This window comes from Neolamprologus brichardi, chromosome 13 (genome assembly GCF_056152115.1).
Source record: "Neolamprologus brichardi isolate AB-2024 chromosome 13, ASM5615211v1, whole genome shotgun sequence".
Lineage (NCBI taxonomy): Eukaryota > Metazoa > Chordata > Actinopteri > Cichliformes > Cichlidae > Neolamprologus > Neolamprologus brichardi.
Window position 1 is genome coordinate 19,933,983 of NC_142116.1, and position 16,534 is coordinate 19,950,516.

At 42.5% G+C, this 16,534-nt stretch overlaps 3 protein-coding genes across 5 annotated transcripts in view; 1 reads left to right on the forward strand and 2 right to left on the reverse strand.

Annotated features, from left to right (window-relative positions):
• The first annotated feature begins 372 nt into the window (after positions 1-372).
• pla2g12b (phospholipase A2, group XIIB) lies at positions 373-3,111 on the forward strand. Of its 2 annotated transcripts, none has more exons than XM_035912093.2 (4): positions 373-1,062; positions 1,518-1,606; positions 1,727-1,892; positions 2,001-3,111. In XM_035912093.2, exons 1-4 carry the CDS (start codon positions 495-497, stop codon positions 2,117-2,119), a joined length of 942 nt encoding a protein of 313 aa, XP_035767986.1. In that variant the 5' UTR covers positions 373-494; the 3' UTR covers positions 2,120-3,111. The 2 variants fall into 2 exon arrangements, with proteins under 2 accessions (XP_035767986.1, XP_006800893.1); XM_006800830.3 differs by having other exon boundaries at positions 375-1,062; positions 1,518-1,594.
• A 277-nt stretch (positions 3,112-3,388) lies between these two features.
• On the reverse strand, positions 3,389-10,789 carry oit3 (oncoprotein induced transcript 3). The gene is made up of 9 exons (XM_006800833.3): positions 10,663-10,789; positions 8,803-9,177; positions 8,604-8,714; positions 7,162-7,284; positions 6,937-7,059; positions 5,747-5,907; positions 5,177-5,589; positions 4,073-4,172; positions 3,389-3,902 (listed from the first exon to the last, which is right to left on the reverse strand). The coding sequence occupies exons 1-9, from the start codon at positions 10,718-10,720 to the stop codon at positions 3,750-3,752; spliced, it is 1,617 nt and encodes a 538-aa protein (XP_006800896.1). The 5' UTR covers positions 10,721-10,789; the 3' UTR covers positions 3,389-3,749.
• Positions 10,790-12,740: 1,951 nt separating this feature from the next.
• Positions 12,741-16,534, reverse strand: part of mcu (mitochondrial calcium uniporter) — a 60,805-nt gene continuing 57,011 nt past the window's right edge. For both annotated transcript variants that reach the window (XM_006800832.3, XM_006800831.3), the window contains exon 9: positions 12,741-16,485. In XM_006800832.3, coding sequence (XP_006800895.1) covers positions 16,405-16,485 — 81 coding nt within the window. In that variant the 3' untranslated portion in view covers positions 12,741-16,404. The remainder of the gene's footprint in view (positions 16,486-16,534) is intronic.

Sequence of the window (16,534 nt, forward strand, 5' to 3'; positions counted from 1 at the left end):
CTCAGGGCTGAAGTGTCTGTGTGTAACCTTTATCAAAAACAGTGAAGATAGTCTAGGGGTTTGTAATGTCTTGACAAATGTCAGCATGGATAGGATTTCTATTTAATGCTGTATTTCCTTAAATATGTTGCGTTAACGGGAATCATGAAAAGATTTTCCTCTAGGTTCAAGTTCCACGTGGCTTATCAAAAAAGAAAAAGAAATTCAATTATAACTGTGTGCAGAAAGCCCTGATGACAGTACTCATTTGATAAATAATCACAGAGAATTAGTGTAATCATTGAAGCTTTTCTTTGGATTGATAGAGGGTGACCTTTGCCCCTGACATGAGGGAATGCTTTGCTGTCTGCCGGAATCTAATCAGAGGTCAAAGTCTTCGCTCTGGCTGACAGAGTCAGTCGGGGCAAAGTGTGTTTTTGTCCCTCACAGTCTAAGCTCTTCCCATCCTGTTACTGACGGCTCACTTCTGCTTGGATTGTTGCCACTTCGACACCATGCTGCTTCGGACTGTTCTCCTGCTCCTCCTCTGCCTGTCCACAGGGACGTGTGCCACTTTAGGCTACTACCAGACTGACGCAAAGGAGGACGGAGGCCCTGCTGCTGATTCAGTTGTTGCTGCCGAAGATGCTGTTACTGCTGTTGAAGTAGGTGATTCATCTTCAGCTGAGGCAAACGCAGGTAACAGCGTTTTTGGTGACAAACCGCTGCGTGAAATAGGTGTGAAGGGTAGCCAATCAGGCGACAAACATGAAGAAGATGTCCAGGTGGTGGCAGAAGGTGCTACAGTCAAAGAATCAGTGCCAGGCAGTGATGGGCCTCCTGGAGACAGCCCTGCTATGAAAGCTAAGAACCTGGAACAACCTTCTTCTGGGGAAGAGGCGAATGAGATCAGACCAGTTCAGACAAACAAGTCCCAGAAAACACCACAGGAACAAGAAGACAGCAGCTGGGGCCTCAACTCTATTAGAAATAGTTTCCAGACTGCGCACGGATACTTCGACTCCCTGGTGGAACTGGTCGGTGGACACAATGGTGTTTGTGAGTACCGCTGCAGAAGATATGGTAAAAATCCATCTTAAAATTCTCTGTTCAAGTTCACCGGTCTTTAAGGGATTTGGAGACGTGTTTTTACACATTGTTGTTTTTAGCTTCCCCCCAAAAAATGTTTCTGACCCTCAGAAATGATTACTGTGTTTTCCACTTCCAATATGCTTCCTTAACTAGATATTTTTTGGTTAGTTCAACTTTTAGATCCGATTCCACTGCTATCAGAGCCAAAGTACTTCTTTATTGATCCAAGGGCCTCAGGCTTCTTATACCGAAACCTGAATGCATCTGTTTATCAGTGGGAGTTTAGCTTTCCCTCGTCTCAATCATCCATATACATGTTCTCAAACAGAAGGTATATCTTATCTGTGAAATGATACACACCTGAGGATGAACAGGAGCGCCTCATGAAATTTGTTTGCTAACGCAGTCAAGTTCAAGACCTAAATGAAGCTTCCATGTTTTCTCAGGAGAACTTCCTCAACCTCGTCCTGGCTTCCAGCTCTCAGAGCCCAACGGCTGCAGCACCTCTCTGGTGGGATTCCAGGTGAATGCTGCTGTAGGTTGCCTGTTCATAGCACCAACAGCTTTCAAAGCAATATCATTAACAACCTTAATGGCTGTAAAAGCCACATGTTCGGTTTGAGCAGACTGTGCTGACACAATCTATCTCTCACAGCTTGACCTGGGGATCCCTGCTATGACAAAGTGCTGCAACCAGCTTGACATGTGCTACGAAAACTGCGGTACGAGCAAGTACGACTGTGACTCCAGGTTTCGCTCGTGCCTGCATGACATCTGCTCTGACCTTAAGAAGAGTCTGGGGTTTGTTTCGAAAGTGCAAGGTGAGATATTTAACTTTCCCCTCTTCCTGCCTGTGCATAGCCACAAGTGTCAAAGTAGAAAAAATAAATAAATCAGCGTCCCTCCTCTCTCATATTTTTTTCTCCTAGCCTGTGAATCGATGGCAGACGCTCTCTACAACACAGTTTGGACTCTTGGTTGCAGACCTTACATGAACAGCCAGAGGGCAGCGTGTATCTGCGAGGGAGAGGAGAGGGATGAACTGTGACACAGAACACTATGGACATCATCTGTGTGCTTTTGAAGACAACTAACAGAGTCACATTTTCACACGCATAGCGTGCATTTATAGGCTTCTTTTTTTTCCTTTCATAGACGAGATGCCTCACAAGAGCCCTCTCAAGATTCAGAGGCCAGAGAAAAAGACATAAAAGAGGAATTTAAGTGAACAATTTCTTTGGATTTATTCACAATTGTTCGTGCATATTCACTCGCCATGCTCCTCATTTTAGGCCAATTGACTCTATGACTCCATTACCATAAATTACTTGATGACTCCAAACAAAGTGTGTGACGGGAAGATAGAAAGGATACTGTCACTGGATTAATTTCCTCTAGACAGAAAGACACCAGATAATTACTGTGGTGCTCAAGGCTCCTTGTGTGCTGCTATCTTAAATTTGTCAAGCTGCTCAAACCTTAAGTCAGTGTCATGTAAATCTAATGCCTACTATGTTAATGCTTGATGTAAGTTATTTGCCAGTTATTTGTTATTTTTATGAATACATTAAAGACTAATTGCAGCTAAACTGACACGATTAATTCCAGATTAATTGTCGGAGTGATGAAGCTTATGCATAATTTCCAGACGCAGGGTTCTGATATTTCTTTCCCAGCACACTGTAATGTGTGGCGTGCTCCTCATCAATTACACCAAGCAAATGAGTCAGAAGGCATCTTATAGATGTTTTAGATGGGGTGGGGGGGGTTTTAAGTTGGAGATGGGGTGAGAAATAAACCACTTCCATAAATCCACTAAGTCTCTAAGCTGTAATCAAGCCTGGGAAATGCCTGAAAGTGTGACCCAGAAAAGCATCTCTCCTGTTGTAGCTGTTATGAGTGATGTGTGGCGCCTTTCTCGCTTTTTAATCGAAATGTCATTCACTTTAAGGTCAGCATAATGTGCTGCAAGTCCAACAGACGCAAACTTGTTATGATGTGTTAATGAGAATAAAAGTTAAAGGAAAAGGACATGCTGTATACACATATATACAGTGCAGTTGGCTTCTTTGTGTCTATGTCTATATTTATTTACTCTCCGGATTACCAGTTCAACTGAACTGGACGATTCCTTTTTAAAGGGGTTCCATCATGCTTATGTACATCTCTATATTTTTATTTTTGGACTCTACTAAAGCTGCTCGAAATTATCCTTATTCATCTTACAACTGGCCTTGGTGCCAATTGTCAGTTCAAGCTGTTTTAACTCCTCTTTCTTTAAACCATCTTTTTTCTGCTTGGCTTCTTCTCAAAAAAAAAAAGGTGGGTGTAGAAGGTGGGTGAGGTTTTCTTATAGCCAGAGCTGGGTATCTCTTTCTTTGACATCTTACAAATTACAAGAGTACAAAATAAGTCTGAAACTGAATGTTCAGCACAGTCTAAGAGCTGAGCTTTTGGCTCATAAGGATTACGTGCACAAACACTGACACGCTGACTTTATTATCTCAAACTCTACGCATGTTTAATCTGGAAAAGCGCCACTCAAATAGTGTACGTATGACAGAAAGTGAGAAAAACCATAAAGTGTTCACTTCAGTTTAAATGCAACTGTGCTGATCGTTTAATTTCATGGCTTTTTTGTTGATGTTTGTGTTGATAGCATTGTATAATTGCCATGATTAAGGCAGGATAATGATGGGGCCTGCGCTCAATGCGTGCTGCTCCTGAGGTTCATCCGTCTGAACCTCCCGTCGGACGCGTCCCCGACAGCGCTGAGCACAGCGGGAGTCTCCTGCCCGGCACACTAGCACCTGGCAGTGCAGGAACACTTGCTGTAAACAGAGGAAGCAAGCTTGTTTTGATATTTTGAGACTGCCTTCACAGTGTAAAGGATTCTGCTAATTCACATGGTCTATTAATACAGTCTTTGCAGTGTAGAGCTATGCAGGCATAAGCCCACACACATTCGCCAGCTGGCTCCCAGCATGCTCCTTTTACTCACTCGGTTGTCCTTGCCAATGAACTTGAAGACAGGGACCTGGTAGTGCTTAGAGAGCTGGTCCTTTGACGAGTACTGTGTCATTGTTTCATCAGCAATACATCTGCGTAGGAAGCCAAAGAGAGAAACTAGAGTCACACATGCATCTTAATGCAGTAAACAGAGATCCATAAATGTTTCTAACAAGGCACTTCATCAAGAGATTAGATGCTTCAAGGTCCTGAAAGCCTGCCGCATTTGTTGGCAAACATGAATATAGATTTAGTGATGACCTATTGGGTCTGCAGAGGAAAACTCTGCATTCACTGGAAAAAAAAGCGTGTTTCATACATTTTAAAAATTTTGTTTCCATTTTTCTACCCAAAACTATGTGTTGTATTTTTTTCTGAACTAGTCAGCGTACAAGACAGAGTGACATTTTTCAGCTGAAAGAGTGATTTCCGGTTCGATAACTTGAGCACCTGATGCCAAGAAGACCTTTATAAGATACAGCAGTGGGATCTCATACTGATGACATTTACTACAATAACTGGAACTCAATACACTTCTATTGTTAGCAAGGCAGAAACCTCTTTTCTGTGTGTGTGTGTGTGTGTGTGTGTGTGTGTGTGTCACACTTTAAATGGTCAGTTCAGTTTAGCTGCACATTTCTAGGAGCGACTCTGCATAAAAAGTGTGAATGTTTGGTTTTGTCAGGCTTATCGCTGAGATTCAGTCCTAAACAGGGACGGTGGACAGAACTCCGTCTGAGGAGTTCACAGCATGTATGAAATTGTCAGCGAAGTGAGTACTATAAATAAGCAGTACTACAGTAGTTTAGTTTATAACACAAAACCATTAATAACATGTTTAAAAATCTGCTCAAATAAAGTAAAATCTGTTTGCGTGGCTATTTACACCAGACTGATTGTTTTGATTATTTCTTCAGACATCTATCTGTCTATCTGTCGCCTGCAAATGTAAAGACAATTTTTAATTTCAAGTAGATTATTGCATTATATCTTTGGCCAGTAGAGGGCTGCAAAACAGACAGTGATTAATTGAAGAAGCAAATAAGGCACATTTCACATTATATATGAAATGAAATAACATGAAACCTACACTCACCCATCTCTGATGAGGTAGTACTTGAGGGCCTGGTCAGCTTTGGGCCCCGGTGTAGCAAAGCAGCTCTCCACCAGGGAAGAGAGACCATCCACTCTCTCCTTAGGCTCAACCCCAAAGAAGAGGGAGTCATGCAGGCGGAGTTGGGGTGGGGTGCGGTAGGCCTCTGAAAACTGGGCATCCTTAAAAAGCTCTAGGGAGAAAGTGAAGACCCCCTCACTGTGGCCCTCCAGCTCTAGGGCTGAGTTGCGCTGGCTTGCCTGGTATCCGTCTGAAACCTGATATTCCCTGGGGAACTCACAGGTAACTGGGAGCACCAACTTGCCGGTGCGGACTATTAAGTCCCCGCTGCTTCCTGGGCTGCTCCTTGGGAGACCTGTCACCAGGTTGGTCCCTACAATCTTATTAGCTGTCACCTGAGAACGAACATTTATATTACATTAATGGGTTTTTCAGTTAGTAACAAGCTTGAGCAACCCATATTAAAGTGCACTGCTCATTTTTCAAAGCCTTAGGCTTACATATTTCACCCAGGGCACATTCTATCAAAAATTCCACCCCAGTTCCTCTGACCTCAACTACTGTGCCACATGTCTTGAGGCTGAAGTTGATGTTGATGTGTGTGCCATTGGAGACACCCCGACAAGATGAGTTGGAGAGAAAGAGCTCCAGGCCGCCTACAAGGTCCTTAGGAACTGATACTGTAATAGAGCTGGAATCACACTGGACAGGAACTGCAGAGGGGGGAGTCAAAGATATCACCGATTCTTTATAACACTATAAAACAGAAATCGCCAACTATTACATGGATAAAACAACAAAAAGCTGCTTAAAATGATCTCACAGTTGTGTGATTATTATACAACAACATATGCCACATCACACAGTATGATGTCCTGTGGCGAGAAGTAATGATACAGAAACCAGTAAAAGCAAGCTGCCCGAGTTCTATCAGCAGAAAAACAAGGAGCAACTACAGGAGCCAGGATGACCCATCGAACTACTGACCTTCCAATACGTAGACGACCAGCTCTATCTCCTGAGCCACAGCCGCCCCAAGACACTGCTTCATTCTACCACTAGTGGCCGCTTAACTTTTCTTAGTAGTTTCTACTGATTTATCACTTTCTTGCTGGAAATTTCTGAACATGTGATGCTGTGCTACATCATATTTCCATAAACAAAGATTTGCTGGTTCCAGCGCCCCCACTGTGAATATCAGCATCATTCCTTTTATGTTTTCGCAAACTGTTGTTCAAGAGATTTAAATACAAAAGCCTTGATTTTGTTTGTACTCTTTTGACAACATTAGTGCTTGATCACTGAGAAATAAATCAAGAATAAAATAATGAATGTTTTTGCATTCTGACTTAAAATAACATGTTTTTCTTGATTTATTATCTAGTGAACTGTTAATCAAAAACTTAATCTGCTCAATAAACCATAATAAAAATGTTTTTTTCTTTGGAGTCTTCTCCAAAAAACAACAAACAGACAACAGACAATTTTTCTTGATTCTCAAAAAAGGCTCTCTAGAAAAGGCCAATCATGTTATTCTCTTCAAATATGATTATAGATCGTCCCTGACAACAGTAATAATAAAGACGTCACTTATGACCTAAAGAAATGCACTCACCTCATATCTCTGCTGAAAAATCAGATGAGATAAATCCAAACATGTATCTTCACGTCTGCTTCTTTTTTTGCCCGATTGATTATCTATCACCAATATCTACCATTTTTTTTCTCACTCACACACACACCTTGACACGTGCGCTTGTCCTCTCCCAGCTCCAGTCCTCTGGGACAGTGGCACTGATAGGAGTCCAGCAGAGCGGAGCAGTCATGACTGCAGCCTCCATTGTTAACATGACAGCCAGCTATCTCTTCAACACAGAGAACAGGAGAGTATTTGGAGGTGTGTGTGTGTGTCCAGTTTACTCATCTCTGTACAACACATACACATAAATGCACGCCTGTGCTTGTACCTCTACAGGTGCGTCCATCCTCATCCAGCACACGGCCTCGTCCGCACTCACAGCGCCAAGAGCCTTTGGTGTTCACGCATACCTCTGCACAGCCACCGTTGCCCTGATCGCATTCGTTCACATCTGAGCACACACACACACAGGTTCAGATATTAATATCAGATGATTTTTGTTTTAAATAACTGAGCAGCAGATGGGTAGAGTGGAGTGTATCACCTTGAGGCCATCCACTTAGGAATGATACATCAACTTTAAAGGACTTTAAACCTGCATTTATAATCCTGAGAGGCCCAGTAAAGAAATAATGATGGATGAAATAAAAGTGTGCGGTGAAACAAAAGTGAGAGTGCAAGAGAGCGAAGAAAGAGTGAGCCAGAATAAAGAAATGAGAGAGTAATTACTGAGGTGAGGACTGGCAGATTTGGTAGATGGATGAATAATGAGATTATGGTAAATTTCAAACTGGCCAGGCTACCCTAGCATGCCTGTCAACCATCATTAAGCCCCAGTATGCCACACACACACAAACACACACACGTACACCTGCAGATGCTCACCTTGAGCGTATACCATAAATCAGTATTTTAAAATGTTTGATTGCTTCTGTTGCTTTTTTAAATCAGGCTCTGCTCCTTAAAATAAAATAAGCTTTATTTTAATATTAATATTCTAAAGAAGTTGTGATAGGCTCATTAAAAATAAGTAATGAACAGTGAAAATAGTTAAGAGAAAGATTACCAGTTGAACAATTTGGGGATATGAGTGAACCAACACACAAGATAAGACTTAAATATTAATATATTTATATTTGTATACTTTATACCTTGGTATACCAATCTCTTTGTGAATGAATGTCTTGTACAAATGATTGTGCTATAGGTGATATAAATACATAGGCGATCGTGGCTCAAGAGTTGGGAGTTCGCCTTGTAATCGGAAGGTTGCCGGTTCGAGCCCCGGCTCGGACAGTCTCGGTCGTTGTGTCCTTGGGCAAGACACTTCACCTACCACCTACTGGTGTTGGCCAGAAGGGCCGATGGCGCGATATGGCAGCCTCGCTTCTGTCAGTCTGCCCCAGGGCAGCTGTGGCTACAACTGTAGCTTGCCTCCACCAGTGTGTGAATGTGAGAGTGAATGGGTGGATGACTGGACGTGTAAAAGCGCTATACAAATACAGGCCATTTACCATTTACATAGAGCAGCAATCATCACCCTACTTGCCACTGGATATTATGTTGAGTAAATGAGGAATAACATAGGAACAGCTTAATTAGAAAATAAAACAGTTGGGTGAACCGACTGCAAATCCAGCTGGATTGATTTTTCTTGTTGTTTTCTATGAAACATTTCCAGCCTATCTGTCTTCCGTGTTCCCTCGCTTATCTCTGTCTGTTGCACAACTTATCTGTCCCCTCCACTTCCTCCCTCTCTGCATGTCTCACCCAGGCATGTTTGTCCGTCTGGTCCCAGGACATTTCCAGGGGCGCAGCGGCAGTCAGACTGCGGACACGTGGGACCCGTGCAATCGGCCTCATCGCAAATATCGTAGAAATCTTTGCAACACACAAAAACAACAAAGTCAGGCTACTGAAAAAAGCATCTCACGAACCAACAGATGTCACATCCGACATGCTCACTCACGGCCACAGTACACATGGAAGCAGACTGACGGCCTTGGCAGGCGGTACACAAAGTATCCTCCAGGACAGGCCTTCACATCCACGCTGGCATTCCACTGGCAGCAGTTGTTGCTGAAGCTGGCGCAGACAGGCAGGGTGATGATGCCCTCATGGAGCTTTGGGTGGCTGCCATTGAGCCAAATGGGGGCGTGTGTGCCACATTGATTCTCGGAGATGCAGAAGGTGGGCATGGCATCCCCAGCCATGCCTGTGAAGCGATACCATTCACCGGAGACGTGGCTGTCACACAGGGGCACGCCGGATGACTGGTTGACGTGGTAGTCTGTGTTCCTCCACGGTTCGTTCAAGCTGATGTACGCAGAGCAGGGGTCCAAGACTGAGGCGGGGTGGTGGGAAGGGAGAAAATAAGCACCACATGATTAGATCCTTAAAAAGTGAGATAAATGTGGTAAATTAAATACATTTAAAATGTAAATGATGAATCATTGAGAAAGAAGTTTGGCATATAAAGGCTCAGAAAGAGGCTTTGGCGCACGCTTTATTGTATATTTGAATTCAAGTTAACACCATTAGGTACTTTGCCCACTTGACCATTTGTTACCATGAAAGCTTTGGATTGGCCAGATAGATGGAAACACCTTAATTGGACTAAAAGCCAACAAGCTGTCCTCAAAGGCCTCTTTAGCCAATGAGTTCTGTCAGTAGTGACTCTTTTCACTACTGCCAGCAGAATCAAGAGAGAGCGACTGACCAGGGAGAATAAACAAAGTGCAGGAAAACGATCAATAGTATTTCCCTCCTTCATGCCCTTTTTAACAGTGTAATTAAGGGGCAGACATAAAACAAAAGGTGACAGCATGAGGGAGTGGGCAATGAGAGGAAAAGAAGGGTTTAACAGACAGTATTCGCAGGGCTGAATAAACAGACAGACCATGGCTTTGTGTGTGACACCTGACAGAACGAAGCTGACCGGAGATGTGAAGGCAAACACATACAGTACAGTGCAGACTGTGCTATTTGTCTAATTTTGTGAGGCCTCCGCCAACTAATGGACAGTACATCTTGTCACCACGCTGCTCAAGTAAAAGCAGACAGATCAATCCGCAGTCTGAGTCTTCTGACAGCATTAATGGCCATTTCTGAGAGACGTACGACTGACCAAGTGTGCCCCGGCTCCAACAGCACAGAAGGGGCAAAGGACATAGCTGACTCATGCGGATGTATGCTAATGGGAGCATTAAATCTTCCAGATGGGGCATGAATAACTTAATAAGGCTTTGGGGAGAATATGGAGCCATGTCTGACCTGATCTTGTCTGTACAAATGAAGATGAAGAGCAACAGTGCACAAACTTACTCTCTTTAATATCACTTTTTTTTGGTTAAAGGTTACAGCTAGTGATATTTTATTAGTGTGGACAAAACAAGAATGACCTGATCACTCTAACAACTTCTTGTGTGGCCAAAGCCCGACATCGTTTATTGCTCTGCGCCTGGTTTTCCAGTAACACTGCTACTCTGCTTAAAAACTCACCAGAGCATTAAATGTGTATAAATCCACAGCGGAAAATAGTACCCAAAAACTGCACTTATCTGACCTTTTCTTTAGATTTATGTAAAAACTACAGTAATGCTTTTGGCAGCTTGACCATTAAATTTGACCATTACGCACTCACTTTGCTTTTAATCACAGCAAAAACGTTTTTATTATAGACATACCTGCTTATTTTGGACGTAAGTAATTCTAATTTCTGCTACATAACTTTGCACTTTTGCTGTAACGAAACAAATTTCCCACCTGTGGGACTAATAAAGGTAATTTTATCGTATCTGAAGTATAGAAAATTGCATAATCCACTTACCTACACCTGCAACTGCAAGAATCTCCAGCGCCAGACCGGTAATTACCAAAAAAATCATGATCTGCTTTCTCGCTGTTGGTTAGAAGATCCAAGCTCAGGCCTGAGTGTGTTTGTGTATCTGCGGCACTTCTGATTCATCTTTTTGAGGAAGTCTGTTTTTAATAGTCACCTCTTATCTTTGTCACATTATCATGTCCCTCTCTCACCTTGAATCCCTGACCTTCTGCTCCCCAAATCCAGTAACAGGACCATCCTCCCATTGTTTCCATCAGAAAACTATTTTTACACTGCACATGCCTTTAAAATATCCAACACATGTTTTCTGATTGGAGCTTGAGACACGTCTTCTTCCTGATTTAAAGCTCGTTGAAATAACGAGTGATGATCTAATCTCGAGGAGCGTTAAACCGATCTGATTAAACTGCTTAGCGTCGCGCTGAAGCATCTTTCACTTCAAGGTGGTGATGGCGAGGTTTGCACACTCAAATTTTAGCGCAGCGAGACCTTTGGTGAGGACAAACTCATCCAGCAGAGTGAACGTGTGCTCGTAGGTTTTCCAGTGGAGGCCAAAAAAGTATCTACAGCTTTGCCCTTTTCATTTAAAACCTGCAGAAGCCAACCTGAGGCTTGCAGTTTTTGTGTCTCATTATGTAATTAAGTCAGTGGAGACATTAATCCACGAGGTAGTTAGAAGAAATGAGTCAGAACACTTAGCTCTGTAAGTAAGACGTCGTTAGTCCTCCTGGCTGCAAGTCTCTGGGGAACAAATGGACTGAATCAGCATTGTATTTTAGAACAGTGCAGGAGTTTCATAAATTATATGTTTTTATGTATTATAAAACCTCATTTGCTCCTTTATGTAATGCTCTTAATTTTTCCTATTTAAAGGCCAGATTTTTAGGCTTATATGTGGACAACGGAGTCATAATCTGAATAAGTTACTATAGTTTGACTTCATGACTTTGCTTTTGCCTTTGCCTTAAGGATCAATGCTTTCTTTTAGGCTTGATTTTCAATGTTATGGCGTTAAAGAGGGTGGCATGATGGTGGTTAGCATGGTCATTTCACAGCAAGAAGGTCCGGGGTTCAACTCCAGGCTGGGCTTTCTATGTCGAGTTTGAATTTTCTCCCCGTTTGTGTAATTCTTTCAAGGTACATTGGCTTCTTCCCACAGTCCAAAGACATGCATGACGTTAGGTTAACTGGCGATTCCAAATTCACCGTAGGATGGATGAAGCAAGCTGAGTTACTGATGATGAATGGATGAACTCCATTCATGGACGCAGATGAGCAGATTGGTGACTCGTCGAGGGTGTACCCTCCCTCTTACCCTATGACAGTTGGGATAGTCTCAAAACCTCCCTACGACTCAAAACAAATAAGCAGAAGAATTTGATAAGGAACCACACACCTCTGTGAGTTGGTCAGTTTTGTTAAAGCTGCACTGCCGGATCCAGTTCCTGACACTAAATCCCATTTATGATCCTTTAGCTGAGATTGACCTGTTGGATTTTTAACTAAATGAGCAGCTAGGTACTGACCAGAAGGGTCATGAAGATTAGAGATCACATTTAGTTTGCTCTCAAGACAATTGTGACAGGTCTAATGATTCATTTGGATGAATTTTTTTTTTACCAAGATGTTTTGCAAAACTATTGAGACCATGACCTTAGCTGTATTTTACTTGTGAGCAGACAGGAAGTTATATGTCAAATGTCAACAACTGAACTCACACTCACATTGGTCACTGTGAGTGTGTTTTTCTGCTGTCATTAGCATTTAGCTTAAAGCAGGGATGCACCCAAGTGTAACCACACAGCGATATGGCTCATGGCTTTTCTCGGGTTATTCAAGGGAAATGATTCCTTTTCTGCTCTAATGATCAAAACAAGATTGAAAAAGCACCAAAAATAAAAACAAGAGTGTGTTGATTCTCAGATCTATCTCATAGGATGTCCTGTGCAGGAAGGGCTGAAGGCCAAGGAAAGTCTGGGGAAGTCATCGAGACCTTGGAAAGCTTCTCCTTGTAAACATCGGCAGCGTTACACATTAATCACAAATTTTAACCGGACCACTGGTTCCAAAAACTGGATAAGGATTTTATTGATAATTGAATTACATTTCTCTTTTATACATATTTCATAAATGATACAGGATTTTACATTTTCTTTCCTTTTTTTTCTTTTGCTTTTTTTTTGCCAACATTACAGCATCATGTCAACAGGAGAAAAGAAAAAGTAAATAAGAGGTCAGAATGAAGTACGAGATCATTTTCAACCCAATAATCTGCTTAATTCTTCAGGCATTTAAAACGAATCTTATTGTAAGTGCTCACACCCACACAACAAAGAAACAAAACAAGAAATTTAGAACATAACAAATTCAAAACATTGTAATAATGTGACTTTGGAGAAGAAAAAAGGCTGGGGGTTGATGAAAAAGAGTAACAGGAGGGATACGAACCGGAGATAGCCCCCAATAAGCTAAGAGAATGCATCTGCCACTTTTACTTTGGACTCCAAGACGAGAGGTCATAAAACCTCTTTTATAGGTGGGTTTTTTCCATTTATTGGGGAGCTGAGGGAAGGGATTTAAGGGAGTAAACAAGGTGAAGATGGGCTTTGAGCATTTGGTTGGCCTGGATTTAAATCAGATTTGGCAGGGCAGATTCTAAAGACGCAACCCCGCCCGCTGCCCTTTATAACTAGGAATCTCTACAAACAACGTTCTTAAATTATCTTTGCAGTTATTTTGATAAATCATCTTTTTTTAATTTATTTTTTTTAACATATTTCCCATGTAAACATACATTCATGCAACACCCTCTTTAGAATAAAGTTTCCCTATATTTGATATATCGTTTTAAAAAAAGTTTTTAAAAAAAGGCAATAAACGGTGGATGGCATGAAAAAAGAAAAAGGAGGCTGTGACGACGATGATGATGATGGAGGGAGTTGTTGTGTAGAAACAGCAGAGGGGAGGACTCTCACCTTCTGCAGAACATCTCCAAGGAAACACCATTTTCTCTTTGTGTGTGTGTGTGTGTGTGTGCGTGTGTTCAGGACAGACAAATTTAAAGCTGATGACGGCCGTAAAAAGGGATGAGGGCCAAATTGATTTTTAGCGCTATTGACAAGCGGCAATTAGGAGCAAAGGACTCATGAATATGGTGATGTGCACTTTTGCTCTGCGTGCACTAGACATGCAGGTTCAAACAAACACTCATGTACACAGACACACACACAGCAAAAAATTGATTTCCACTTCCACAGAGTGAAATTTAACCCTTCTTCGTGGAAAAAAAAAAGAGAGATTAACTTTCTCTTCTTATAGTTTTTCCTATCATGTATCATGTTGCCGTTCACCAAATTGCTACATTGTCAAAAAAGTTTAAATAATTAATGATCCAAAAGGCACCTTTTCCCTGGGAGGTAAAACACACACACACACACACACACACACACACACACACACACGGTAACAGTTTCGACTAAAAATCCTGCCTTGAGATCTGCAGGCCTAACCTTTGATTTGACCCTAAAATCATGCATTTTAATATAAAATCTGTATTTTAACACAAGCATCTCATCAGTAGGATTTTGCCAACTGTTCACACACAGGCACAGGATGATCTGGAGCTGAAGTCCACGCGTGCCTCCCCTCTGCAGAAGTGAAGATAACTGGCTTTGAGAAGCTATAGAGATGATTATGGGGGGAAGAAAAGGCCACCAATCCTCGGCCTGAACATAAATTTATATGTGAACCTGGCAAAGGTTTATTCCATGACCATCCCCCCTAAATAAAAATGGACAACATAAATATATGGCTTGTACAACCTCTGAATAAGACTTCAGCTTGATGTGGATGACTCTTTAGCAAATGTGCAAAAGAAAGGTGTCCAATTAAGTACAAAATTGCAATAATGCTCCTACACATTCACAGATTTCTACTGAGGGCATACCACAGCATGCAGTCTACCCCGCCTTGCCATCAAGGGAGCAGGGAGGGAGGGGCATTACAGCAGCAGTGGGAGGAGAACACTCTGGATTTGTTTCTGAATGAGAAAACCTCTATGTCTTCAATGCCATGACACTTGTTTTGTTGTTGGATGGAGCTTTTATTTTGTGATTTCATTTGGTAAGAGAAAGAAAAAAAACACAAGATGGCGAGACAACGGTTACTGAGCTGCAAGGAGTTTTCTAAAAACCTCTAGCTATTAAGGAAGTTTTTGTAGAAGCCAGTTCATCAAGTGTATTACCATGCTTGTAAGTTTGTCTGAGGCAATGATCGGTAAAGATTTCAACCTTGCTGTTATGTTAAGCGTTTCTACAGCAATTGCTGCATTCAGATAATTAAAGAAGTCAAACAGCACCCTTGTATTTGGATTCCCCCCCAATCCCCTTGGCAGCCATGCAAACGAGCCTTATAGCCACCCTGAATGCTGTTACTGTGGCATATACAGTGTGCATTTGCCATGAAAATGCATAAAAACTGGTAGCTTTATGTATGTACTGCATATAGGGCGATGCTTTTTGTGTGTGTGTGCGTATGCGACTAAGTGTGCGTTGGACTGTTAGTGGGCTTCCTTCATGGCAGGAGATCTTTAGAGGGTGTAAGATGAGCTGTTTGATGCCAAAAAAAAAAAAAAAAAAAAAAAGAGGTTTGTTGTATGAGAGCTCCTCCCCCCACTGAAAAAACTAGCCTCTGGTCATCTGGTTTATTTGATTGTATACATATATATTCATATTTTTCCATAACAAATATACTATGGCTTTCAAAATAAAAAGTGCCAAAATATTTTTATCATTTTTTTTTCTTTTTGTTTTTTCGTTTTTTTGGAATAAAAGAACACACAGTGATGTTGTTGTCGGTAGTACTGTCATACTTGCGCAGGCTGGGCCGCTACAGGGCGTTAAAACAGGAAGAGGATATGAGGCGTTTTCAATCCTGCATCCTGCGAGTGGAGACGGACTCCTGACGAAGGTCAATCTGTGACAGCTGTCCGTCACCTGGAGGAGGCGCGGCTCCGAGAGGGAGAGGCAGCAGGAGTCGGCCACAGGAAAAACGAAGGTCTTCCCGATGGCGTGACTGCGGTCGGGATTTCTTGTAAACGTGTCCTCGCAGCCTGCCCCGTCCAAGAGGAGGCGTGTGTGTCGACAGTTTGACCGCTAGAGATAGAAGGACTGCGTCGCCGTGGTAACCCGCAGGGCAGCCAAGGTCAGTGTCCCAAGGTAGCCTGAAAGTCCTGCCAACACACACAGACACACACACAGCTACCCCTGCTGCGTGTTCCTTGTGTTCTACAGGTGTAGTAATTCCCGTTTCGCCTCTGGAGTTACCTGCCGGCTGTCCCTCTGGAGACTTGAGGCATATCCATAGTGGCCAATTTAATGCTATCGTCATCATCTTCCTTTTCCATCATCCTCAGCATCCATCAGCTGTGAGACGTTTTCAGTTCTTGATGTTCTCACCATCCTGTTTTTTTCGCCTTTTAGCAGTTTTTGCTTGCAATTCCGACTAGAGGTTCCAGTCGGGAAAAGAAAAAGAAGAACCCAAAAAGAAAAGGAAAAAAAACCTCCGTCAGAGAATAAAGGGATGGGATTATCGGGTGCGGGAGGGATGCAAGGATGGGGGACTCTAAGAGGAATGGATGGGAAAGAGGGAGGAGGGTGTAGGACAGCAGAAGAGAAGAGGAAAAAAGTGGGTTGCAGGAGCTGAGCGAGGGGGAGGTCACTCTTCCCATCAATTTTTGCTGTCGGTGAGCTGCTGAATCGGGAGCTGGAGCTGGAGCGGGTCCCGTAGACGCTTCAGATCTAACTCCACCTGAAGAGGATGGAAAGTGAGAGAGGAAGATAAGGGAAGTGAAAATTCA

Excerpts from the sequence above, each read along its gene's own strand:
- oit3 (XM_006800833.3), bottom strand. The coding sequence starts at position 10,720 with ATGATTTTTTTGGTAATTACCGGTCTGGCGCTGGAGATTCTTGCAGTT. Across the intron at positions 7,285-8,603 it reads AGACGGACAAACATGCCTGG|ATGTGAACGAATGCGATCAG; the intron begins GTGAGACATGCA and ends GTGTGTGCTCAG. Across the intron at positions 5,908-6,936 it reads GGACAAGCGCACGTGTCAAG|TTCCTGTCCAGTGTGATTCC; the intron begins GTGTGTGTGTGA and ends CCCCCTCTGCAG.
- pla2g12b (XM_035912093.2), top strand. The coding sequence starts at position 495 with ATGCTGCTTCGGACTGTTCTCCTGCTCCTCCTCTGCCTGTCCACAGGG. Across the intron at positions 1,063-1,517 it reads GTACCGCTGCAGAAGATATG|GAGAACTTCCTCAACCTCGT; the intron begins GTAAAAATCCAT and ends ATGTTTTCTCAG. Across the intron at positions 1,607-1,726 it reads GATTCCAGGTGAATGCTGCT|CTTGACCTGGGGATCCCTGC; the intron begins GTAGGTTGCCTG and ends TATCTCTCACAG.